A 27,126-nucleotide genomic window follows, 5' to 3' on the forward strand; every position below is an offset into this window, starting at 1 on the left:
ACCCTTACCAGCATCCTCTGTTATCCCATATTACAGGGCAGTCTCTCCTGTGCCCAGCTGTCTCCTCACCCTTACCAGCATCCTCTGTTATCCCATATTACAGGGCAGTCTCTCCTGTGCCCAGCTGTCTCCTCACCCTTACCAGCATCCTCTGTTATCCCATATTACAGGGCAGTCTCTCCTGTGCCCAGCTGTCTCCTCACCCTTACCAGCATCCTCTGTTATCCCATATTACAGGGCAGTCTCTCCTGTGCCCAGCTGTCTCCTCACCCTTACCAGCATCCTCTGTTATTCCATATTACAGGGCAGTCTCTCCTGTGTCCAGCTGTCTGTATCATTACTGACAGTCTCTGTTATTCCATATTACAGGGCAGTCTCTCCTGTGCCCAGCTGTCTCCTCACCCTTACCAGCATCCTCTGTTATCCCATATTACAGGGCAGTCTCTCCTGTGCCCAGCTGTCTCCTCACCCTTACCAGCATCCTCTGTTATCCCATATTACAGGGCAGTCTCTCCTGTGCCCAGCTGTCTCCTCACCCTTACCAGCATCCTCTGTTATCCCATATTACAGGGCAGTCTCTCCTGAGCCCAGCTGTCTGTATCATTACTGACAGTCTCTGTTATTCCATATTACAGGGGCGGTCTCTCCTGTGCCCAGCTGTCTCCTCACCCTTACCAGCATCCTCTGTTATTCCATATTACAGGGCAGTCTCTCCTGTGTCCAGCTGTCTGTATCATTACTGACAGTCTCTGTTATTCCAATATTACAGGCCAGGGCAGTCTCTCCTGTGTCCAGATTTCTGTATCATTACTGACCGTCTCTGTTATCCTATATTACAGGGCCGTCTCTCCTGTGCCCAGCTGTCTCCTCACCCTTACCAGCATCCTCTGTTATCCCATATTACAGGGCAGTCTCTCCTGTGCCCAGCTGTCTCCTCACCCTTACCAGCATCCTCTGTTATTCCATATTACAGGGCAGTCTCTCCTGTGTCCAGCTGTCTGTATCATTACTGACAGTCTCTGTTATTCCATATTACAGGGCAGTCTCTCCTGTGCCCAGCTGTCTCCTCACCCTTACCAGCATCCTCTGTTATCCCATATTACAGGGCAGTCTCTCCTGTGCCCAGCTGTCTCCTCACCCTTACCAGCATCCTCTGTTATCCCATATTACAGGGCAGTCTCTCCTGTGCCCAGCTGTCTCCTCACCCTTACCAGCATCCTCTGTTATCCCATATTACAGGGCAGTCTCTCCTGTGCCCAGCTGTCTCCTCACCCTTACCAGCATCCTCTGTTATCCCATATTACAGGGCAGTCTCTCCTGTGCCCAGCTGTCTCCTCACCCTTACCAGCATCCTCTGTTATCCCATATTACAGGGCAGTCTCTCCTGTGCCCAGCTGTCTCCTCACCCTTACCAGCATCCTCTGTTATCCCATATTACAGGGCAGTCTCTCCTGTGCCCAGCTGTCTCCTCACCCTTACCAGCATCCTCTGTTATCCCATATTACAGGGCAGTCTCTCTCTCCTCACCCTTACCAGCATCCTCTGTTATCCCATATTACAGGGCAGTCTCTCCTGTGCCCAGCTGTCTCCTCACCCTTACCAGCATCCTCTGTTATCCCATATTACAGGGCAGTCTCTCCTGTGCCCAGCTGTCTCCTCACCCTTACCAGCATCCTCTGTTATCCCATATTACAGGGCAGTCTCTCCTGTGCCCAGCTGTCTCCTCACCCTTACCAGCATCCTCTGTTATCCCATATTACAGGGCAGTCTCTCCTGTGCCCAGCTGTCTCCTCACCCTTACCAGCATCCTCTGTTATCCCATATTACAGGGCAGTCTCTCCTGTGCCCAGCTGTCTCCTCACCCTTACCAGCATCCTCTGTTATCCCATATTACAGGGCAGTCTCTCCTGTGCCCAGCTGTCTCCTCACCCTTACCAGCATCCTCTGTTATCCCATATTACAGGGCAGTCTCTCCTGTGCCCAGCTGTCTCCTCACCCTTACCAGCATCCTCTGTTATCCCATATTACAGGGCAGTCTCTCCTGTGCCCAGCTGTCTCCTCACCCTTACCAGCATCCTCTGTTATCCCATATTACAGGGCGGTCTCTCCTGTGCCCGGCTGTCTCTTCACCCTTACCAGCATCCTCTGTTATCCCATATTACAGGGCAGTCTCTCCTGTGCCCAGCTGTCTCCTCACCCTTACCAGCATCCTCTGTTATCCCATATTACAGGGCAGTCTCTCCTGTGCCAGCTGTCTCCTCACCCTTACCAGCATCCTCTGTTATCCCATATTACAGGGCAGTCTCTCCTGTGCCCAGCTGTCTCCTCACCCTTACCAGCATCCTCTGTTATCCCATATTACAGGGCAGTCTCTCCTGTGCCCAGCTGTCTCCTCACCCTTACCAGCATCCTCTGTTATCCCATATTACAGGGCAGTCTCTCCTGTGCCCAGCTGTCTCCTCACCCTTACCAGCATCCTCTGTTATCCATATTACAGGGCGGTCTCTCCTGTGCCCAGCTGTCTCCTCACCCTTACCAGCATCCTCTGTTATTCCATATTACAGGGCAGTCTCTCCTGTGTCCAGCTGTCTGTATCATTACTGACAGTCTCTGTTGTTCCATATTACAGGGCAGTCTCTCCTGTGTCCGGATCTCTGGATCAGAGCTGGCAATAAATGCTATTACTTCTCTGAGGACAGGAAGCCCCACAGAGATGTCTCTGCAGCCTGTGAGAACCTCGGCTTCAAACTGGCTATGGTGAAGGAGGGGCCCATTAGGGTGAGTATTGGGGTCACGAGGGGTGGGAAGGGGGCAGAGGGCAATGTGGGACATGCAGATCAATAGAGGGACTGATGTTTGTAATAATATAAAGAAATAGAGACAAACTGTTTCTGGAGTGATCTTTTTAGCATCGGCTGGAAGATAACAATAGCAGCATTTATATAACTCTCCCCCCCAAGAAGACCAGCAGATCCAGGCTGTAAACCACACCAATGTTTCCTCTTGTGGACGAATATAAATAAAGGGGGACCAGGGGCAAAGAAATAATATATATATACTCTGTGTATATAAGCATTACACGTCACACAGCCTACATACTACTTACCATGTGCAGTCTGCAGTGGTGCAATAGCTCCTCAGCTGCAGGGTGTGGTGGTGGTGGGGGGGGGGGGGGGGGGGGGGGGGGGTGATCAGGGGTGTGGCAGGGGCGTGGCTAAAGTGTCCTTCTTTCTCATCTTAAAAAGTTGAGAGGTATGCAGTTGTGCTCACCAGCAACATAAATGGAAACACTCCCCATGTGTCAGCACTTTACCGGCTCATACTGACAGATCCCATTGCAGAGTTCAGGTCCCCATTACCAGGGACAATATTTAGGAGTGATTCTACAATAAGATCACTTTGATTAACTGGGAATAACTGATTGGAATTAACATAAAGTAATTTGGTAATTTCTAAATTAATAACACACACATGTGAATCAATATCTTTAAAGTAAAACAAACACGCTTGGTTTCTGTGCAGGTTGAGGTTTGTGAATCATGTGAAGCTTATGTTATAGATCTTCAGATGTTTGGCACTGGGCTGTGTCAGGTGGGCAGGAATTGTGGGTTGTATTCAGCAATCATGAGGGCCCCGACATGACAAATTCAGCAATCGTGAGGCCTCCAACAAGACAAATTCAGCAATCATGAGGCCTCCAACAAATCATGAGGCCCCCAACAAGACAAATTCAGCAATCATGAGGCCCCCAACAAGACAAATTCAGCAATCATGAGGCCTCCAACAAATCATGAGGCCCCAACAAGACAAATTCAGCAATCATGAGGCCCCCAACACGACAAATTCAGCAATCGTGAGGCCCCCAACATGACAAATTCAGCAATCGTGAGGCCCCCAACAAGACAAATTCAGCAATCGTGAGGCCCCCAACAAGACAAATTCAGCAATCATGAGGCCTCCAACAAATCATGAGGCCCCCAACAAGACAAATTCAGCAATCATGAGGCCTCCAACAAATCATGAGGCCCACAACAAGACAAATTCAGCAATCATGAGGCCTCCAACAAATCATGAGGCCCCCAACAAGACAAATTCAGCAATCATGAGGCCCCCAACAAATCATAAGGCGCCCAACAAGACAAATTCAGCAGTCATGAGGCCCCCAACAAATCATAAGGCTCCTAACAAGACAAATTCAGCAGTCATGAGGCACATAAATAGACAGCATTTCATATAAATAGGAAGAATGCCCCCTTAATATGGTAGCCCCCCAAGATAGGTAGTGAGTGACAGGGACCCCCAGGTTAGCTAGTGAGTGACAGGCGCCTCCAGTTAGGTAGTGAGTGACAGGGACCCCAGTTAGTGAGTGACAGGGACCCCGTTAGATAGTGAGTGACAGGGACCCCCGTTAGATAGTGAGTGACAGGGACCCCCGTTAGATAGTGACAGGGACCCCCGTTAGAGAGTGACAGGGACCCCAGTTAAAGAGTGACAGGGACCCCAGTTAGAGAGTGACAGGGACCCCAGTTAGAGAGTGACAGGGACCCCCGATAGATAGTGAGTGACAGGGACCCCCGTTAGTGAGTGACAGGGACCCCCGTTAGATAGTGAGTGACAGGGACCCCCGTTAGATAGTGAGTGACAGGGACCCCCGTTAGCTAGTGAGTGACAGGGACCCCCGATAGATAGTGACAGGGACCCCCGTTAGCTAGTGACAGGGACACCCGTTAGTGAGTGACAGGGACCCCCGCCAGCTAGTGAGTGACAGGGACCCCCGATAGATAGTGACAGGGACCCCCGATAGATAGTGAGTGACAGGGACCCAGTTAGATAGTGAGTGACAGGGACCCCCGATAGTGAGTGACAGGGACCCCAGTTAGTGAATGACAGGGACCCCAGTTAGCTAGTGAGTGACAGGGACCCCCGATAGTGAGTGACAGGGACCCCCGATAGATAGTGAGTGACAGGGAACCCCGTTAGGTAGTGAGTGACAGGTGCGCCCCATCCCTTACCTCGCAGCCAGCAGACCTCGATCAGCGCCGTGGGCGACCCGACCAGATAGAGTGGGTGCCGGATGCACCACGATGTATATGTGGAAGTGATGTCACGTCTGCATATCAGCGGTGTACGCTAGGTCCTAGCGGCCACTGTATCTGGTCGCCCGCTGATCGAGGTCTGAAGCTCTGGCCGCGGGGTCAGCCGGAGGGGGCAGCGGGCGGCCGGGGGGGGGGGGCAGCGGCGGCCAAGAGGGGACAGCGGTGGCTAGGAGGGGACAGCGGGCAGTGCCGGGCACCCCTGGGGAAGAGATCCGTGGCACCCCAGGACAGATTGGGGGCACGTGCCCCCCAAAATAGGGCTAGCGACGCCCCTGGCAGAAAGAGATTAAGTTGTTCTTTTCAGCTACTCTACAGAAATGACCCCCAACAGAGGAGTTTGGTCCAGAAGAAAAATTAAAAGATGACTTGATAAACTTTATGTTGTACTATCAGGGTTGCTCGAATACCCCCTTTTACTATTCGAGTGGTTGTGAATTCGGGTTTCCGAAAATTTGGATTTGGTCGTAATCATGACCACGCGAACCAATTCAAATTCGCATTTGTCTCTTGATTCACAGCCCCTGAACAAGCATGCAGAGCAGGTGCTCTGACTGAAGTCAGACTGGATTAGCTGCATGCTTGTTTCAGGTGTGTGATTCATTCACTATTGCAGCCAAAGAGATCAGCAGGACTGCCAGGCAACTGGTATTGTTTAAAAGGAAACATTCATATCCCTCTCAGTTAAGGTTCCCTTTAAGGCCCGCTACTGCCAAGCGCTGCTGGAGATGAAAAGCCTGGGGAAAAACTGCTTGACGGCAGCCAATGTGCTCCGGTACCTCAGGGAGCAGGAGAAGACGTGGCTGACCCCCAGAGGCCTCACAATCGGATTGGTGGTGTCCGACAATGCCGCCAACCTGCTGGCTGCCATCAGCAGGGGAGACTTGGTCCACGTCCCTTGCTTGGTGCAAAAGTTCATGCGCACCTACCAGGGGATGGAGGAGCTGTTAGAAGTGGCGCGGAAAATTGTGCACTTTCCGCCGCTCATCTGCTGCCGCAGCAAAACTGGCAGACATCCAGCAGCTCGAGGGCCTGCCACGACACTGCCTTATCATAGATGTGCCAACTCGCTGGAACTCCACCCTAGCGATGTTGGAGCGACTGGTTGAGCAGAGAAGGGCTGTCAACCGCTACATCGTGGATGGCACTCTCGCCGGCACCACTAAACTCCAGCTCCTCACCAACGCACAGTGGGGGCAGATGCAACAGGTCTGTTTGGTGTTGGCTCCCTTACTGCAGGGAACCAACCTGATGAGTGAACAACAGGCATCCCTCTGCCAGTGGGTGCCCTTTGTTTGTCTGCTGGTCAGGGCACTTGGTGATTTGGTGGGTTTGGGAGAGGAAGCCCTGAAGCAGCTGGAACAGCAGCCGCCTGCGCAGTCCACTGCTCCGCAGGTATTTGAGTCCCTGGAGGAGGAGTTGGAGGTGCTGGACATTGCTGCTGGGGGGGAACATCGGAGCGCAGCAGCAGTGGTGCGAGGGTGGAGAGAGGAGGAAGAGGTTCTGGGGCCAGAGGAGGAGGACGCTGACACTGATGTCTCTGTTGGACGGTCCACCCTGTTCCCCATGGCAGCGCACATGCTGCGCTTTCTGCGCACAGACCCCAGGGTCAAGCGGATGCAAGCGAGGGAGGACGCCTACATCAGCATGATCCTGGACCCACGGCTGAGGGGGAGGTGGGATCAGTTTCTGCCTGGTAGAGACCGTGAGCAGCGAGCAAGGGAGTTGCAGGAGATCCTTGTTCGGCAACTGGAGGAAGCCTTCCCCCCGCCTTCCACCCCCTCTGTCCCTGTCCAGCAGCCAGCACAGCAGCAGGTGCCTGTGGCCAGCAGCAGCGTCAGGTGCCCAGGAGACCTGCTGTCATTGACGCAGGCGTTCTACATGACGGTAGAGCAGCCGAGAGAGGAGGTGCGTGCAGCAGCCACCTTCTCTGAAAGTCACAGCCAGCGCATGACCCAGATGGTGGCCGACTACATGGGGACCTTCAGTGGGCTTGACACAGGCAGCGCGGAGTCTGGGGACCCCATGGAGTACTGGGTGGAGCGATTGCACATCTGGAGGAAGCTGGCGCAGTACGCCCTCAAAGTATTGTCTTGCCCCCCTTCCAGCGTGCTGTCTGAGAGATACTTCAGTGCAGCCGGTGGCGTGGTCAATGAGAAGCGCTCTCATCTGTCCCCAGAGGGCGTGGACAGACTCACATTTTTGAAGATAAACCAGGCCTGGATTGAAGGCACGTTCCTGGCACCTGTTGTCGGCGAGAGGAGGACATGAGGTGCCTGGGAATTACAATACATTTCCTGCTGCCATACGTGACTCCTCCTCCTGCTCCTGCTACTGCTGTATTTATTTATTTAGGAATTTATTTATGTATTTATTGTATTTATAAAGCGCCAACATATTAAGCCGCGCTGATTTTCATCCTCCTGCTGTCTGTGGTCCCAATGCCAGGGTCCACAACACAATACATTGTCTGCTGCCATACGTGACTCCTCCTCCTCCTCCTGCTGCTGCTGTATTTATTTACTTATTTATTTATGAATTTATGAATGTATTTATGTATTTATTGTATTTATAAAGCACCAACATATTACACCGCGCTGATTTTCATCCTCCTGCTGTCTGTGGTCCCACCGCCAGGGTCCACACAATACATTGCCTGCTGTCACTCGTCACTCCTCCTCCTGCTGCTGTACTTATTTATTTATTTATGAATTTATGAATTTATTTATGTATTTATTGTATTTATAAAGCGCCAACATATTAAGCCGCACTGATTTTCATCCTCCTGCTGTCTGTGGTCCCAATGCCAGGGTCCACACAATACATTGCCTGCTGCCAGTGCCACTCGTCACTCCTCCTCCTGCTGCTGCTGTATTTATCCTCCTGCTGTCAGTGGTCCCACCGCCAGGGTCCACACAATACATTGCCTGCTGCCAGTGCCACACGTCACTCCTCCTCCTGTTGTATTTATCCTCCTGCTGTCTGTGATCCCACCGTCAGGGTCCACACAATACATTGCCTGCTGCCAGTGCCACACGTCACTCCTCCTCCTGCTGCAGCTTTATTTATCCTCCTGCTGTCTGTGGTCCCACCGCCAGGGTCCACACAATACATTGCCTTTTGCCAGTGCCACACGTCACTCCTCCTCCTGCTGTATTTATCCTCCTGCTGTCTGTGGTCCCACTGCCAGGGTCTACAACACAATACATTGCCTGCTGCCACACGTCACTCCTCCTGCTGCTGCTGCTGTATTTATCATCCTGCTGTCTGTGGTCCCACTGCCGGGGTCCACACAATACATTGCCTGCTGCCAGTGCCACACGTCACTCCTCCTCCTGCTGTATTTATCCTCCTGCTGTCTGTGGTCCCACCGCCAGGGTCCACACAATACATTGCCTGCTGCCACACGTCACTCCTCCTCCTGCTGCTGCTGTATTTATCCTCCTGCTGTCTGTGGTCCCACCGCCAGGGTCCACACAATACATTGCCTGTTGCCAGTGCCACACGTCACTCCTCCTCCTGCTGTATTTATCCTCCTGCTGTCTGTGGTCCCACCACCAGGGTCCACACAATACATTGACTGCTGCCAGTGCCACACGTCACTCCTCCTCCTGCTGTATTTATCCTCCAGCTGTCTGTGGTCCCACAGCCAGGGTCCACACAATACATTGCCTGCTGCCAGTGCCACATGTCACTCCTCCTCCTGCTGTATTTATCCTCCTGCTGTCTGTGGTCCAACCGCCAGGGTCCACAACACAATACATTGCCTGCTGCCACACGTCACTCCTCCTGCTGCTGCTGCTGCTGTATTTATCCTCCTGCTGTCTGTAGTCTCACCGCCAGGGTCCACACAATACATTGCCTGCTGCCAATGCCACACGCCACTCCTCCTCCTGCTGTATTTATTCTCCTGCTGTCTGTGGTCCCACCACCAGGGTCCACACGATACATTGCCTGCTACCACACGTCACTCCTCCTTCTGCTGCTGCTGTATTTATCCTCCTGCTGTCTGTGGTCCCACCGCCAGGGTCCACACAATACATTGCCTGTTGCCAGTGCCACACGTCACTCCTCCTCCTGCTGTATTTATCCTCCTGCTGTCTGTGGTCCCACCACCAGGGTCCACACAATACATTGCCTGCTGCTACACGTCACTCCTCCTCCTGCTGCTGCTGTATTTATCCTCCTGCTGTCTGTGGTCCCACCGCCAGGGCCCACACAAGACATTGCCTGCTGCCAGTGCCACACGTCACCCCTCCTCCTGCTGTATTTATCCTCCAGCTGTCTGTGGTCCCACCGCCAGGGTCCACACAATACATTGACTGCTGCCACACATCACTCCTCCTGCTGCTGCTGTATTTATCCTTCTGCTGTCTGTGGTCCCACCGCCAGGGTCCACACAATACATTGCCTGCTGCCATACGTCACTCCTCCTCCTGCTGCTGCTGTATTTATCCTCCTGCTGTCTGTTTTCCCACCGCCAGGTTCCACACAATACATTGACTGCTGCCAATGCCATACTTCACCTTTTTTTGTTTTGTTTTTTAATTACACCAATTTAAATGTGATTTCCCTTTGAAAAAAAAACCCATCCGAATTCCCGAACACAAATTTTTTAACGAATTTTGTTACTGTCACCCGAACCGAATCCGAACCCGAACCGAATTTCGTGGGCGAATCTGAATCCGAATGCCTTCCGGACCAGAATTCAAGTGTACCCGAATCAAATTTTGGTACATCTGAGCATGCCTGTCTGGCAGCAGGCAATATAATAGACCATGACACCTAGTGGTGGTACCACAGCACAAACAAAAATAAACAACCGTGAGGTTCCAGGAAGTGGTCATACAGCCACAGTTGGGTTCTCCCCACAACTCAGACAGCACAGCACAGTTTGCAGACACCTCAGAAATTTGTTTTTTACACAGTAGTAGCTATTTTGATGGTGTAATAGCTAGTGGCAGCAGCACATTATTGAGGGGACCCTAGCGGTGGGAACACAGACAGCAGGAGGTTAAATGCAGCAGCAGCAGCAGGAGGAGTAACATACATGGCAGCAGGCAGCATAGGCCATAGCACCTAGTGGTGGTACCACAGCACCTAAAATAACAACAGGCCAAATAAGCATGATGATGAGACTGAAGGTTGGTGTGCTAAAGAGATTCCCAGCCACCTCATGCCCCCCTGTCACCGACAACAGGGGCCAGGAAATCGCCTTCAATCCAGGGCTGGTTGATCTTCAGGACGGCGAGTCTGTCCACAGACTCTGGGGACAGACGAGAGCGCTTCTCGGTGACAACCCCACCGGCCGCACTAAAGCACCTCTTGGACCACATGCTAGAAGGGGGGCAAGACAGAATTTCCAGGGCATACAGCACCAGCTCACTTCAGATCTCCAAGCGCTTGACCCAGTACCCCGCTAAAGGACCCCATGTAGTCTGCCACCATCTGGGTCTGGCGCTGGTTCTGACTTTGAGAGGAGGATGCTGCTGCAGGCAACTCCACTCTCGGCTCCTCTACCGTCGTGTAGAGTACCCTGCTGCAGCTCCCCTGAACCCATGTGGTGGCACCACCAACTGGGCTGCTGCTGCTGTGCCGAAGATGGACCTGCTGCTTCCTCACCCCTTTCCACCAGGCTGACCCAGTGAGCCGTGAAGGACAGGTAGTGGTCTGACTGGAAACGGCTGCTCCAGGAGTCCATGGTGACATGGACCCGCTCGCACACGGCGTGATCAAGTGAATGGGCCACGTTGGCAAATGCAAACCGGTGCAGTGCTGGGACCGCCGTGCAGGAGAAGTAGAGGTGGCTGGGGATTCAGCACTCAGGAATCCCATACTGCAGCAGTGCTCTCATGTCACTCCCCTTCTGCACAAAGGAGAATGGCAGTAGCTGGGAGCACATGGCCCGGGCAAGCAACACGTTCAGCATCCGGATGAGCCTGTTGGTGGGAGGCAGCACTTTGGTCACGCCGGGAAATGACTTGCTGAGCAGGGTCTGGCGGTGATTGCCTGCACAGGAGGATGAGGAAGCAACTGTGGAGGGAGCAGAGGTGGCCACTGAGGACGCCACTGAGGACTTGCTGCATGAACCAGCCTCAATTGCGGAGGGACTGACAAAGTGCGCAGGGGGTGGGAGGAGGGCAGTGAGTTTCCCCGCTCCTGCTACTGATGCTGCTACAGACTGTGCAGTGGATCTCTTGCTCTGACCACTGCCAGTGCCACTGTCCTTCAGCCTCTTAAACTCCTTGTACTCCTGCGGGTGCTTGGTCTGCAAGTGGGTGTTCAGGCATGAGGTACCCATCTTGGACAGATCACGACCTCTGCTCAGGTTGGCCCTGCAGTTGTTGCAAACTGCACAACTCTTATCCGTGTCAGACACTTTAAAAAAAACTCCAGATTGGGGATGTGAACCGCCCCTTCAGGCTTGAAGGCTGGCTTTTTCTCCCCTTGATTGTGGGTTGATTGGTGCGGCGGAGGTGGTAGCGGCTGAAGCAGCAGGCTGTGGCTCCTGCCTTCCACGCCCTCTGCTGGCACGGCCCCTGGTTGCCATGCTGCTGCCCCTCTGTGCCAGAGCTGCCTCCTCCCAACTGTGGCACATTGGGACCGTCCCGCACCTCATCATCATCGGCATAATCATCCTTCCCAAACAGTTCCTCTGAGCCTCCAACCACCTCTTCTGCCCCAATATCTCCTGGATCAGGCTTCTCCTCCTCATCATCAAAATCACGTTGTTGTTCGCCGACAACAGACTCCTCCATCTCCAAATTCTCCTCACCTGTCCCCATGATCTCCTCCTCAAAGTCTGCCACAACAGCCCTCGCTTGCGGTCCTTGGGGTAAACAGCGAGCTCACTGAGGGCAGGCTGGTGGCCGCTGGGGTCGACGTGACCTCAAGCGGCGGTGGCGGACGGCTGCTGCTGGGGACCAGAGAGCTGGTGGTGGCACTGGTCTCGCTGGAGGTCTGGCTGGAATCGGTGGCCTGCTGCTCAGCCATAATTTCCATGACAGCCTGTACCTGACTCTCCTCAATGGGCCGGCGACTATGACCCATGGCAAAGATGGGCGCAACACGTTGCTGCTGCGCCTCTGCTCCCTCCTCTAAAACTGTACGGCCAGTGGTGGTGGCAATGGCGCACCAATGGCTCATTGCTCCCTTCACTGCACAGTGATTCGCCACAATGATGGACCTGTGGTCCCGCCTTCGAGACCAGCGGGCCGGAAGAAGGGAGCAATGAGCTGTGTGATTGGCGGTCTGGGGCAGCGCCCCCGCACCTGATTGGAAGATGGCACCCAAACATGCGTGGCTTGTTGCTATTGATGGCCGCGTGGCTGCAGCGTGTATACTGTATATACGCGGACGTGGGGACCGAGAGCAGCGCGACACGGGAAGGGGGACCCATAGACACCGGGAGCAGGACACAGGGGGATGAAGGAAATAAGCCGATGGTCATGCCGATTCCTTAACGGACCCACACCACGTGATCCGCGGCGCACTCCACCGCCAGAATAATCCGGGAAGCTGTAAGTAACAAAAGGATCCTGTCCTCTTTCCCCACCTCACCCTTGCTACACTTACCGTACTTTTTTTATAGCAATAATACAAGTGCAATTAGGACTGGCTGGGTGACTCTCACACTGCACAGTACACCCTACCACTTTTACTGGATACTTTCAATTCTATTATGTGCACTGTATTTTCATTTGTGATACTGCAGCATCTTTGAACATGATTTGTAGGGCTTTACTATATATATATATATATATATATATATATATATATATATATATATATATATATATATATATATATATATATATATATATATATATATATATAGTATTTGATCACTCAGTCATACTGTATACTATGCTGATATGCTGATCAGCTGATATGCTGATTAGTATGCTTTTCAACTAATCCTTCTGTGCTGTGGGTCTCCCTTTCCTACTTTCCCTTTTCCATCCCAGTCAGCTGAAACTGTGGAGTAATAACTGGCTTCCACACACTATGCACGTTACCCAGGGCTTAAACATAAGACGCCCCTGGACCATGGAGGCACCAGGTTTAGTAGAATTTTTTTCCCCCTGATTTTTGTCTTCTAAACCTGGGTGCGTCTTATAGTCCAGAGCGTCTTATAGTCCGAAAAATACGGTACATGTACGTAGCACTAACTAAGTAACAAGAGTGACAGACAGTGACACCAAAAGACTGTCTGTCACACTGCAATCAATACAGTCAGTCAGGCAGATGCAGCAGTCAGAAAATAACCAAACAGATGCTGGCCTGCCTGCTGCTAAGTGCTAACTAGTACTGCGGCTGCTAGTCTAACACTAAATGAAGTAATAATAAAATAAACAGTACTAATGATGAATTACACTACATAACAGCTGAGCTAAGTAATCCTATTCCCTAACCTACAGAGACTTGTAGGCAAAGGCTACCCTAGGCTAGCAGGCCTAGCCTGCACACAGAAGTAACACTAGCCTAGCGCAGTATACAGTATACAGTGTACACTAGCTGACTGAAAACTATAACACTCAAATCACTATCTACCTATACAGCAATACAATAAAGGTGTACAGAATGTGTTTAGGATGCAAAATGCTCTGTTTTCACAGTGAAAGCACTTGCTCGGACACACAGCAGCACTGGAGATGCTCTCAGTACCACAAGTCACACAGCAAGGATGAGATCCTTAAGATGGCCGCCTTATATATAGAGGAGGGGAGGGCCAGGATTGGTTGCTAGTGCCCGGCCGGGGGCCCTCTGATTGGCCAAATGACATGACGTCATCCAATGGTTACCGCCCGTGTGCAATGCGAATTCGTGATCATGGATTTAACCCGTGATCATGAACGAGTTCGCGTTAATCACAAATGTACACAAATTTGAATGCCGTGATCTGTATTGATCACAACTTTTAAATTTTCCCGAATTCAAAGCCAAAGCACGAGGTCCTGATGAGCAACCCTGTGTACTATTGTGCACAATCCAGGACTGGAAATATCTCAGACCATTTAAAGGTACCCTAAACACCAGTAAAAAAAAAAAAAAGTAAATCTGGACATACCTGGGGCTTCCTCCAGCCCAGCCCCATAGCCTGCAACATACCCTGGCATCCTCTAGGTCCCCTCCATGGTCCCACTGGTGCCTCTGTTAACCTGGTGACTTCAGCTGAAGTGGAAAGCTTTGGCATCCACCAGCGGGACAACAGAGGGGACCCAGATGAAGCCGAGGGACCTTGCAGGCTACGGGGGCTGGAGGAAGTCCCAGGTAAGTCCAGATTTGATTTTTTTTTTACCACTGCTCAGAGTCCCTTTGAAAGCTTTTTGTACCTAAGGTTGTACGACAGACAAGGTCACATGATCTGTGTATGGAGTAAAACAACTTCTTGCCATCTACAGTATTTAGAAAGGGGTCTTTTACACTGAGAGTGGTTAAAATCTGTAATATTTTACTACAGGAAGTAGTTATGGCAAATTCTATATCAGCATTTAAAGGGAACCTGACCCCTGGGGTCACGATGCCTGAAGTTCCGCTCTGTGTGTCTCACACAGAGCAGGGTACAGCCAGGGAGGCGGGGGAGTGGAAGAGCTGCCCAGTAGCTTCAGGAATGCCCCAGCGGGCATTTAGCAGGGAATACCTCTCCTCCCTTCCCTTCGATGTTGTTAACATGCTGCATGTCAGCAATTTTAGGGGGTGATAGCATGGTGCTGGGGGGACAGAAAGTGGTGTGGGGGGGGGGAGTACAAATGCATGTAATGCAGCAGGACACATGCCCCTGTGTCCCATCTGTCCCCTCTTCCCCCCACACCGCCCCAAATACACTTTAAAGTGGTCAATTACAAGAAAATGTATGCGTGCTCTACGCCAAGCTTAACCCTTTCAAGTCTAGCTGTGCAAATCTGGCTAAAATGGCTTATCATGAGACATGCTCATGCAGAAATGCATCTGCTTTCACATGCCAAACTTTGCAGGGTCAAAAACCAATACCGCGAAGCGGTTGCCCTGCGGGAATTAGTTCATGCTATACAGCACTATCCAGGAGCGCCTCGGGGAGGCTTCCCATTGCCCCCATACAACCGGGGGGGCTGTGGGGCCCCAGGCTCTCTCACTGCCTAGGGACCACAGCAACACCCCGGAGGTGGAGGCTGGGTAGCGCAGACGACCCCCCCAAGCGTGGCCGGCGCCGGGGGGGGCCATCCGCACCCATCTCCCAAAAATTTAAAAACAGGCACTTACCTGAACGTCCATTGCGTTCTGCTGCTGCGCATCGACTCGGGGCACTGCATGGGAAAGGAGTGACGCATGGGTCACCCCGAGCTGTGGGGCTCAGGGCTGGCTCACACACATCACTCCAGAAGGGGGGGGGAGGACAGGCACAGACAGCCCACTTATAGAGCAAGCCATCCACCACCTGCCTCCAAAAGGACAGAATGCAAATATGCTCAATTACAAGAAAATGTGTGCGTGCTCTACGCCAAGCTTAACCCTTTCAAGTCTAGCTGTGCAAATCTGGCTAAAATGGCTTATCATGAGACATGCTCATGCAGAAATGCATCTGCTTTCGCATGCCAAACTTTGCAGGGTCAAAAACCAATACCGCGAAGCGGTTGCCCTGCGGGAATTAGTTCATGCTGTACAGCACTATCCAGGAGCGCCTCGGGGAGGCTTCCCATTGCCCCCATACAACCGGGGGGGCTGTGGGGCCCCAGGCTCTCTCACTGCCTAGGGACCACAGCAACACCCCGGAGGTGGAGGCTGGGTAGTGCAGACGGTAGGGGGCAATGGGAAGCCTCCCCGAGGCGCTCCTGGATAGTGCTGTATAGCATGAACTAATTCCCGCAGGGCAACCGCTTCGCGGTATTGGTTTTTGACCCTGCAAAGTTTGGCATGCGAAAGCAGATGCATTTCTGCATGAGCATGTCTCATGATAAGCCATTTTAGCCAGATTTGCACAGCTAGACTTGAAAGGGTTAAGCTTGGCGTAGAGCACGCATACATTTTCTTGTAATTGAGCATATTTGCATTCTGTCCTTTTGGAGGCAGGTGGTGGATGGCTTGCTCTATAAGTGGGCTGTCTGTGCCTGTCCTCCCCCCCCCTTCTGGAGTGATGTGTGTGAGCCAGCCCTGAGCCCCACAGCTCGGGGTGACCCATGCGTCACTCCTTTCCCATGCAGTGCCCCGAGTCGATGCGCAGCAGCAGAACGCAATGGACGTTCAGGTAAGTGCCTGTTTTTAAATTTTTGGGAGATGGGTGCGGATGGCCCCCCCCGGCGCCGGCCACGCTTGAGGGGGTCGTCTGCGCTACCCAGCCTCCACCTCCGGGGTGTTGCTGTGGTCCCTAGGCAGTGAGAGAGCCTGGGGCCCCACAGCCCCCCCGGTTGTATGGGGGCAATGGGAAGCCTCCCCGAGGCGCTCCTGGATAGTGCTGTATAGCATGAACTAATTCCCGCAGGGCAACCGCTTCGCGGTATTGGTTTTTGACCCTGCAAAGTTTGGCATGCGAAAGCAGATGCATTTCTGCATGAGCATGTCTCATGATAAGCCATTTTAGCCAGATTTGCACAGCTAGACTTGAAAGGGTTAAGCTTGGCGTAGAGCACGCATACATTTTCTTGTAATTGAGCACACTTTAAAGTGGGCCTGGATGTTTTTCCTTGCATCAAAGGGCATCCACAGCTATAATATTGTTGAATAATATGATGTATTTCTGCAGAGACTGGTGAATATCACTGGGCAGGAATTCTGGATTGGATTGATGTATTATCCCAAACATGGTGGAGTGTGGACAGGAAGATGGGATGACGGCAGCATGGAGTAAGTAGCTCACATGCAAACTATCTTTTATGCATAATATATTTTGAAAACAAGAATAAAGAGGTAGACACGTATAGCATCCAAGTTACTTACCTTTGTTCTAATAGCACCTTCCTAACCCAAAAGCAGCTGTGTAACCTCTTCAGCCCCAGAGGCTTATACCCCCTAGTGACCTTTTCTACAATTCAGCACTTCACAATGTTAACGATTTATTGGTCAGTCATACAACTTAGCACCCAGATGAGTTTTTTTTCTCCTCACAAATAGAGCTTTCTTTTGGGGGTATTTGATTGCTGCTGCTATTTTTTTTGTTTTAATTTAAGTAATTAATTAAATTAATTTATTTTAATTAATAAAAATAGTGCATTTTTTTGCATTTTTACCCTCCTCTTCCTCCCCCTTCCCCCACTAAATTGGCCCTACACTATCATACATGCACTCAGGGCTGTAGGCACATGCCTATAGGCTCCTTATGTGGGAGAGGCAGCCCCCTTTCCTCAGATCACTGACCTCAGGAGCTTAAAGTCTAATCCCTGCCTCATATCACTGACCTTAGGCACTTACACTCTAATTCAGGATTGTGATAAAGTTTATTATTTTCTGTAATGTACTGATAAACATTAGACTTTCATATATTTTAGATTCAAATACACACAACTGAAGTAGTTCAAGCCTTTTATTGTTTTAATATTGATGATTTTGGCATACAGCTCATGAAAACCCAAAATTCCTATCTCAAAAAATTTGCATATTTCATCTGACCAATAAAAGAAAAGTGTTTTTAAAACAAAAGAAGTCAACCTTCAAATAATGATGTTCAGTTATGCACTCAATACTTAGTCGGGAATCCTTTTGCAGAAATGACTGCTTTAATGCAGCGTGGCATGGAGGCCATCAGCCTGTGGCACTGCTCAGGTGTTATGGAGGCCCAGGATGCTTCGATGGCGGCCTTAAGCTCATCCAGAGTGGTGGGTCTTGTGTCTCTCAACTTTCTCTTCACAATATCCCACAGATTCTCTATTGGGTTCAGGTCAGGAGAGTTGGCAGGCCAATTGAGCACAGTAATACCATGGTCAGTAAACCATTTACCAGTGGTTTTGGCACTGTGAGCAGGTGCCAGGTCGTGCTGAAAAATGAAATCTTCATCTCCATAAAACTTTTCAGCAGATGGAAGCATGAAGTGCTCCAAAATCTCCTGTTAGCTAGCTGCATTGACCCTGCCCTTGATAAAACACAGTGGACCAACACCAGCAGCTGACATGGCACCCCAGACCATCACTGACTGTGGGTACTTGACACTGGACTTCAGGCATTTTGGCATTTCCCTCTCCCCAGTCTTCCTCCAGACTCTGGCACGTTGATTTCCGAATGACATGTAAAAGTTGCTTTCATCCGAAAAAAATACTTTGGACCACTGAGCAACAGTCCAGTGCTGCTTCTCAGTAGCCCAGGTCAGGCGCTTCTGCCGCTGTTTCTGGTTCAAAAGTGGGTTCATGCTTCCATCTACTGAAAAGCTTTATGGAGATGAAGATTTCATTTTTCAGCACGACCTGGCACCTGCTCACAGTGCCAAAACCACTGGTAAATGGTTTACTGACCATGGTATTACTGTGCTCAATTGGCCTGCCAACTCTCCTGACCTGAACCCCATAGAGAATCTGTGGGATGTTGTGAAGATAAAGTTGAGAGACGCAAGACCCAACACTCTGGATGAGCTTAAGGCCGCTATAGAAGCATCCTGGGCCTCCATAACACCTGAGCAGTGCCACAGGCTGATGGCCTCCATGCCACGCCGCATTGAAGCAGTCATTTCTGCAAAAAGATTCCCGACCAAGTATTGAGTGCATAACTGAACATAATTATTTGAAGGTTGACTTTTTTTGTTTTAAAAACACTTTTCTTTTATTGGTCGGATGAAATATGCTAATTTTTTGAGATAGGAATTTTGGGTTTTCATCAGCTGTATGCCAAAATCATCAATATTAAAACAATAAAAGGCTTGAACTACTTCAGTTGTGTGTATTTTAACCACTTGAGGACCACAGTCTTTTCGCCCCTTAAAGAGAATCTGTATTGTTAAAATCGCACAAAAGTAAACATACCAGTGTGTTAGGGGACATCTCCTATTACCCTCTGTCACAATTTCGCCGCTCCCCGCCGCATTAAAAGTAGTCAAAAACAGTTTTAAAAAGTTTGTTTATAAACAAACAAAATGGCCACCAAAACAGGAAGTAGATTGATGTACAATATGTCCACACATAGAAAATACATCCATATACAAGCAGGCTGTATACAGCTTTCCTTTTGAATCTCAAAAGATCATTTGTGTGTTTACCTTCAGCCCCTTCTTCTCTCATGCACTGAACATTACAGGCTTCCTGCAGACAGCTCTGCCTGTGTTTGTAATTCCTCAGTATGTGTCAGCCAGCTACTTTCACAGCCTAACAGAGGAGGATTTTTATCCAGCTCTCTTCTATCACTGATAAGATAGCAGAGAAGCTGCTGGCTTATGTAAACAAAACACACACTGGAGTGTGCATAGAGGAACAGACCAGCACAGAAGAGTTGGCAGCATTCCAGACACAGGCCGACAAGTCTGACAAGGGAAAGATACATTGATTTATTACAGATACTGTGGTAGTACAAAGTGCTGCAGTGAGCCAGAACAGATTAGAATAGGTTTAGGAACTTGTAGGATGGAAGAAAAAACGTTGTAATTTTTGTTACAGAGTCACTTTAAGGACCAGAGCCTTTTTCTCCATTCAGACCACTGCAGCTTTCACGGTTTAATGCTCGGTCATACAACCTACCACCTAAATGAATTTTACCTCCTTTTCTTGTCACTAATACAGCTTTCTTTTGATGCTATTTGATTGCTGCTGCGAGTTTTACTTTTTATTATATTCATCAAAAAAGACATGAATTTTGTCAAAAAAATGACTTTTTTAACTTTCTGTGCTGACATTTTTCAAATAAAGTAAAATTTCCTATACACTTGAGCGCGAAAGTTATTCTGCTACATGTCTTTGATAAAAAAAAAAACATTCAGTGTATATTTATTGGATTGGGTAAAAGTTATAGCGTTTACAAACTATGGTGCCAAAAGTGAATTTTCCCATTTTCATGCATCTCTGACTTTTCTGCGCACCTGTCAGGTTTCATGAGGGGCTAAAATTCCAGGATAGTACAAATACCCGCCAAATGACCCCATTTTGGAAAGAAGACATCCCAAAGTATTCAGTGAGAGGCATGGTGAGTTCATAGAAGATTTTATTTTTTGTCACAAGTTAGCGGAAAATGACACTTTGTGAAAAAAAAAAAAAAAAAAAAAAGTTTTCATTTCTTCTAACTTGCGACAAAAAAAAATGAAATCTGCCACGGACTCACTATGCTCCTCTCTGAATACCTTGAAGTGTCTACTTTCCAAAATGGGGTCATTTGTGGGGTGTGTTCACTGTCCTGGCATTTTGGGTGGTGCCTAATTGTAAGCACCCCTGTAAACCTAAAGATGCTCATTGGACTTTGGGCCCCTTAGCGCAGTTAGGCTGCAAAAAAGTGCCACACATGTGGTATTGCCGTACTCAGGAAAAGTAGTATAATGTGTTTTGGGGTGTATTTTTACACATACCCATGCTGGGTGGGAGAAATATCTCCGTAAATGACAATTTTTTTATTTTGTTTACACACAATTGTCTATTTATAGAGATATTTCTCCCACTCAGCATGGGTATGTGGAAAAATACACCCCAAAACACATTATACTCCTTCTCCTGAGTACGGCGATACCACATGTGTGGCACTTTTTTGCACCCTAACTGCGCTAAGGGGCCCAAAGTCCAATGAGTACCTTTAGGATTTCACAGGTCATTTTGAGAAATTTCGTTTCAAGACTACTCCTCACGGTTTAGGGCCCCTAAAATGCCAGGACAGTATAGGAACCCCACAAATTACCCCATTTTAGAAAGAAGACACCCCAAGGTATTCCGTTAGATGTATGGTGAGTTCATAGAAGATTTTTTTTTTTTGTCACAAGTTAGCGGAAATTGATTTTAATTGTTTTTTTTCACAAAGTGTCATTTTCCGCTAACTTGTGACAAAAAATAAAATCTTCTATGAACTCACCATACTCCTAACGGAATACCTTGGGGTCTTCTTTCTAAAATCTGGTCATTTGTGGGGTTCCTATACTGCCCTGGCATTTTAGGGCCCCTAAACTGTGAGGAGTAGTCTTGAAACCAAATGTCGCTGGGGTGTATTTTTACACATACCAATGCTGGGTGGGAGAAATATCTCTGTAAATGACAATTATTTGATTTTTTTTACACACAATTGTCCATTTACAGAGAGATTTCTCCCACCCAGCATGGGTATGTGTAAAAATACACCACAAAACACATTATACTACTTCTCCTGAGTATGGCGATACCACATGTGTGACACTTTTTTGCAGCCTAGGTGCGCTAAGGGGCCCAACGTCCTATTCACAGGTCATTTTGAGGCATTTGTTTTCTAGACTACTCCTCACGGTTTAGGGCCCCTAAAATGCCAGGGCAGTATAGGAACCCATTTTAGAAAGAAGACACCCCAAGGTATTCTGTTAGGGGTATGGTGAGTTCATAGAAGATTTTATTTTTTGTCACAAGTTAGTGAAAAATGACACATTGTGAAAAAAACAATAAAAATCCAATTTCCGCTAACTTTTGACAAAAAATAAAATATTATATGAACTCATCATACACCTAACAGAATACCTTGGGGTGTCTTCTTTCTAAAATGGGGTCACTTGTGGGGTTCCTATACTGCCCTGGCATTTTACGGGCCCAAAACTGTGAGTAGTCTGGAAACCAAATTTCTCAAAATGACTGTTCAGGGATATAAGCATCTGCAAATTTTGATGACAGGTGGTCTATGAGGGGGCAAATTTTGTGGAATCGGTCATAAGCAGGGTGGCCTCTTAGATGACGGTTGTATTGGGCCTGATCTGATGGATAGGAGTGCTAGGGGGGGTGACAGGAGGTGATTGATGGGTGTCTCAGGGGGCGGTTAGAGGGGAAAATAGATGCAATCAATGCACTGGGGAGGTGATCGGAAGGGGGTCTGAGGGGGATCTGAGGGTTTGGCCGAGTGATCAGGAGCCCACACGGGGAAAATTAGGGCCTGATCTGATGGGTAAGTGTGCTAGGGGGTGACAGGAGGTGATTGATGGGTGTCTCAAGGTGTGATTAGAGGGGGGAAATAGATGCAAGCAATGCACTGGCGAGGTGATCAGGGCTGGGGTCTGAGGGCGTTCTGAGGTGTGGGCGGGTGATTGGGTGCCCGCAAGGGGCAGATTAGGGTCTAATCTGATGGGTAACAGTGACAGGTGGTGGTAGGGGGTGATTGATGGGTGATTGATGGGTAATTAGTGGGTGTTTAGAGGAGAGAAGAGATGTAAACACTGCACTTGGGAGGTGATCTGATGTCGGATCTGCGGGCGATCTATTGGTGTGGGTGGGTGATCAGACTGCCCGCAAGGGGCAGGTTAGGGGCTGTTTGATGGGTGGCAGTGACAGGGGGTGATTGGTGGGTGGCAGTGACAGGGGGTGATTGATGGGTGATTGACAGGTGATCAGTGGCTTATTACAGGGAATAACAGATGTAAATATTGCACTGGCGAATTGATAAGGGGGGGTCTGAGGGCAATCTGAGCGTGTGGGCGGGTGATTGGGTGCCCGCAAGGGCCAGATTAGGGTCTAATCTGATGGGTAACAGTGACAGGTGGTGATAGGGGGTGATTGATGGGTAATTAGTGGGTGTTTAAAAGAGAGAAGAGATGTAAACACTGCACTTGGGAGGTGATCTAATGTCGGATCTGCGGGCGATCTATTGGTGTGGGTGGGTGATCAGATTGCCCGCAAGGGTCAGGTTAGGGGCTGATTGATGGGTGGCAGTAACAGGGGGTGATTGGTGGGTGGCAGTGACAGGGGGTGATTGATGGGTGATTGACAGGTGATCAGTGGCTTATTACAGGGAATAACAGATGTAAATATTGCACTGGCGAATTGATAAGGGGGGGTCTGAGGGCAATCTGAGCGTGTGGGCGGGTGATTGGGTGCCCACAAGGGCCAGATTAGGGTCTAATCTGATGGGTAACAGTGACAGGTGGTGATAGGGGGTGATTGATGGGTAATTAGTGGGTGTTTAAAAGAGAGAAGAGATGTAAACACTGCACTTGGGGGGTGATCTAATGTCGGATCTGCGGGCGATCTATTGGTGTGGGTGGGTGATCAGATTGCCCGCAAGGGTCAGGTTAGGGGCTGATTGATGGGTGGCAGTAACAGGGGGTGATTGATGGGTGGCAGTGACAGGGGGTGATTGATGGGTGATTGACAGGTGATAAGTGGGTTATTACAGGGAATAACAGATGTAAATATTGCACGGGCGAATTGATAAGGTGAGGGGGGTCTGAGGGCAATCTGAGCGTGTGGGCGGGTGATTGGGTGCCCGCAAGGGGCAGATTAGGGTCCAATCTGATGGGTAACAGTGACAGGTGGTGATAGGGGTGATTGATGGGTAATTAGTGGGTGTTTAGAGGAGAGAATAGATGTAAACAATGGATTTGGGAGGTGATCTGATGTCGGATCTGCGGGCGATCTATTGGAGTGGGTGGGTGATCAGATTGCCCGCAAGGGGCAGGTTAGGGGCTGATTGATGGGTGGCAGTGACAGGGGGTGATTGACGGGTGATTGACGGGTGATTGACAGGTGATTGACAGGTGATTGACAGGTGATCAGGGGGGATAGATGCATACAGTACACGGGGGGGGGGGGTCTGGGGGGGGGTCTGGGGAGAATCTGAGGGGTGGGGGGTGATCAGGAGGGAGTAGGGGGCAGATTAGGGACTAAAAAAAAAAATAGCGTTGACAGATAGTGACAGGGAGTGATTGATGGGTGATTAGGGGGGTGACTGGGTGCAAACAGTGGTCTGGGGGGTGGGCAGGGGGGGGTCTGAGGGGTGCTGTGGGCGATCAGAGGGCAGGGGGGGGGGGAAATCAGTGTGCTTGGGTGCAGACTAGGGTGGCTGCAGCCTGCCCTGGTGGTCCCTCGGACACTGGGATCACCAGGGCAGGAGGCAGCCAGTATAATAGGCTTTGTATACATTACAAAGCCTATTATACACAGTACACGCGGCGATCCGGATGCTAGTAACCCGCCGGCACTTCCGAACGGCCAGCGGGTTACAGCGAACGGGGGGCGGAGCCAGTCCCCGGCGGCTGATCGCGTCACGAATGACGCGATCGCCGCATAGCCACTCCCGCAGCCGCCCCCGCCGATGGGCGTATTGCGGTCGTTTGGGCCCGGACTTTGCCGCCGCCCATCGGCTGGGGGCGGTCGTGAAGTGGTTAATCTAAAATATATGAAAGTCTAATGTTTATCAGTACATTACAAAAAATAATGAACTTTATCACAATATGCTAATTTTTTGAGAAGATCCTGTATACATACAGACTTAGTGACCAGATTTGGCATTTAAATGTGTGTAACCTGTATGAGCTTCAGTGTCAGGTGAGGAAAGTGTTGTGTTCCTGAGCCACTGTCACTGCTGACCAGATCCTCCTTACAGGACACTGACGTTCTTCTCCAGGGAGGGGATTCTGCCCAGCGGAGGGGTCAGTGTGTTGTGAATTTTTACAGGATAAAGTGATTCTGTGATTCGATCAGCTTTTATTCTGTTTATGTTCTAGAACTGTCACTGAGGGAATAAAAGATCAAAGATGTGCTAAGCTTGGCCGTAACCTGATCATAGAGAATTGCTACACTGAACTGCGCTGGATCTGCGAGAAGAACCCTGAGTGATCTCTGTGTGTAACTCATCTTCTGACTCCCATTACATCATACATGGTCACTGGTGGCCACAGGACCTTCTGTCATCATGGAGTGACCTCTGCGTGTAACTCCTCCTCTATTACATCATACATGGTCACTGGTGGCCACAGGACCTTCTGTCATCATGGAGTGACCTCTGCGTGTAACTCCTCCTCTATTACACCATACATGGTCACTGGGGAGCTGGGAAATTTGGGCGCATGGGGCTAGTGGACAAAAAGGGCGCCGCCATAGACGGCCATATTAATTAGCGTTTATCTGGCGCCTAATGGGAAATTAGGGCGCCTGTGTTAATATAGGTTTTATACATACATTAATCCTCATTTTAGGTGTACAAACTTATAAATTACTGTTTTACATGCATGTTACCAAATATTCATTTAATGATTTAAAACACACCTTATAAATCACTTAATAAGCATTTTTTTAATAAACCTTAATTTTTTTTTCAACCGTGAAAAAAGGGCGCAGATGTTAATAGAAAGTTTATAAAACTAATAAACCTTAAATTGTATTTCATTCATTTTTACACCCCATTTCTCATTTTCTATTGCAAATTTACATATATGTTTAACTACATACCTATTTTAACGCTTATATACTATTTCTGTTTAATCATTATTTTGACACTTTCAAAATCTGCCCACCAATTAATTATATTTTTAATATGTACAATAAATCACTATTTCACATATGTACGCTACTAATCGATTTATAAAGAATAATTAATACTAAATCATTATCTAATTTTTGTAACCAAAATTTTTGTAATAAATTACAAACCCATATTATATAATTCCCGAAATACGTGGTATTATATTAGTTGTGATAAAATTATTTTCTAAACTTTTAATTTTCAGTGCCCACTCTTCTTGTGACACTTGTATTTCCCACTCTTGTTATAAATATTTTCATCTTTAACTCTGTTGATCTCATGTCCGTGTTTAGTTTTTTTCATGTATTGCAGCTTTGTAACGTTTCAATTTACTAATGTCACTTCACCTTATGTCCCTCGTTTCTTAGTACACCCTTTGTAGTTGTGTTCTCTTCTGTGTTCATCTTCTATGTAAACCTCTGTGCTCCTTGTGTCACTTGTTACTATTTGCTTTATCCTTCTATTAATTTTTTTACTCTAGTATTGTGTAATGTCTGTTTCTCCTGGTTACTCTAATTCATGTCCTTATATGTCCCTTTACAGCATACATGTACACCTCCCATTTTTGTGTCACATTGAAACCTATTTTTTAAATAATTACATTCTTCTCCTCTCAGTGTTACCCAGAACTTAAACATCTATGACAATGTAACTGTGTAACACGCCTGATATTCCAAATACTAACATGACTCACTTTCACAAATGACCTCTTCAATGGCTGACTAGTTGACAGTGTACTCACACATGAGAGAGTTATGGCTTTTTCCTATCATTGTAGTATTGTTAACGTACTAAACATTTTTTCCAGTTTTTGCATATTTTCTTTTCAAATCGGCTACATTGTCAAAAACCCGAGCGGTTTTTGCCTTTTTCATGATTGCCAACTCAGTAAAGGACCAGCCCTTAAAGCGTTGCTATCATATAAATCCGGCATAGTGGGATCTGAACCCTCTATAACAGTAATTATAGATTGACGGTATACCTTGAAATGAATCAGAGCACTCAGTATATGATTTTATATAAAAAATTGTATTTGCTTATCATACAGCATATATACAAAATATGAACAGTTCCAAGTAGTGTTTCCTTATAACAGTATTCCATCTTATCAAGGCTTTAGAGCCAAGCGATCATCAATCTTCTAAATACATTCAAAAAGTAATATAACAGTTGTGTTATGTAGAATAAGATCAAAAGTAGTCTCATCTGTATCAATAGCTAGTAGCTGTGTAAAACTTGTAGTAATCTTCTTAAAGAAATAGCATAAAAAATAGCTTCTAAAAAAACTTCTTGCTAACATCTTAACAAAACTTAATGCTGAAAAATTAATAAAGTAAATCACCAGAATATTAAGCATATTACCCCTTCTCTGTCATCTCTTCAGCATCTAGAACCACTTGTGGGAAGGTAACTTCTGCCTCATGTGTCTTCTCAGGAGATTGCTGGGCTTCTGCAAACTATGAGCTTTCAGGCCCTACTTTTATAGGGGTTGGAGGCAATATGGCTGCCTAATCTGGACTTTCCCTGAATCCCAGGCTCTGATTGGCTAAAGCTTTCGTGCGTCAATGCTTTATCATGTTTTGATTACCTAAGTCACAATATTATTGTTTATAAATTCTTAATTACCTTATCTTGTGGGAATTAACGTCATTTGGAGTGCTTGACATTTTATATAGGGTCATTTCTGACGCAC

General features: G+C 48.5%; 1 protein-coding gene across 1 annotated transcript in view; it reads left to right on the forward strand.

The window, feature by feature from the left end:
- The window catches only part of LOC137561399 (C-type lectin domain family 2 member D3-like), a 137,064-nt gene extending 111,958 nt beyond the window's left edge, over positions 1–25,106 (forward strand). Inside the window, exons 8-10 of the mRNA XM_068272693.1 lie at positions 2,630–2,778; positions 16,813–16,913; positions 24,637–25,106. Coding sequence (XP_068128794.1) covers positions 2,630–2,778; positions 16,813–16,913; positions 24,637–24,748 — 362 coding nt within the window. The 3' untranslated portion in view covers positions 24,749–25,106. The remainder of the gene's footprint in view (positions 1–2,629; positions 2,779–16,812; positions 16,914–24,636) is intronic.
- Positions 25,107–27,126: the final 2,020 nt, after the last annotated feature.

The sequence above is a fragment of the Hyperolius riggenbachi genome, chromosome 1, assembly GCF_040937935.1.
Source record: "Hyperolius riggenbachi isolate aHypRig1 chromosome 1, aHypRig1.pri, whole genome shotgun sequence".
Classification (NCBI taxonomy): Eukaryota; Metazoa; Chordata; class Amphibia; order Anura; family Hyperoliidae; genus Hyperolius; species Hyperolius riggenbachi.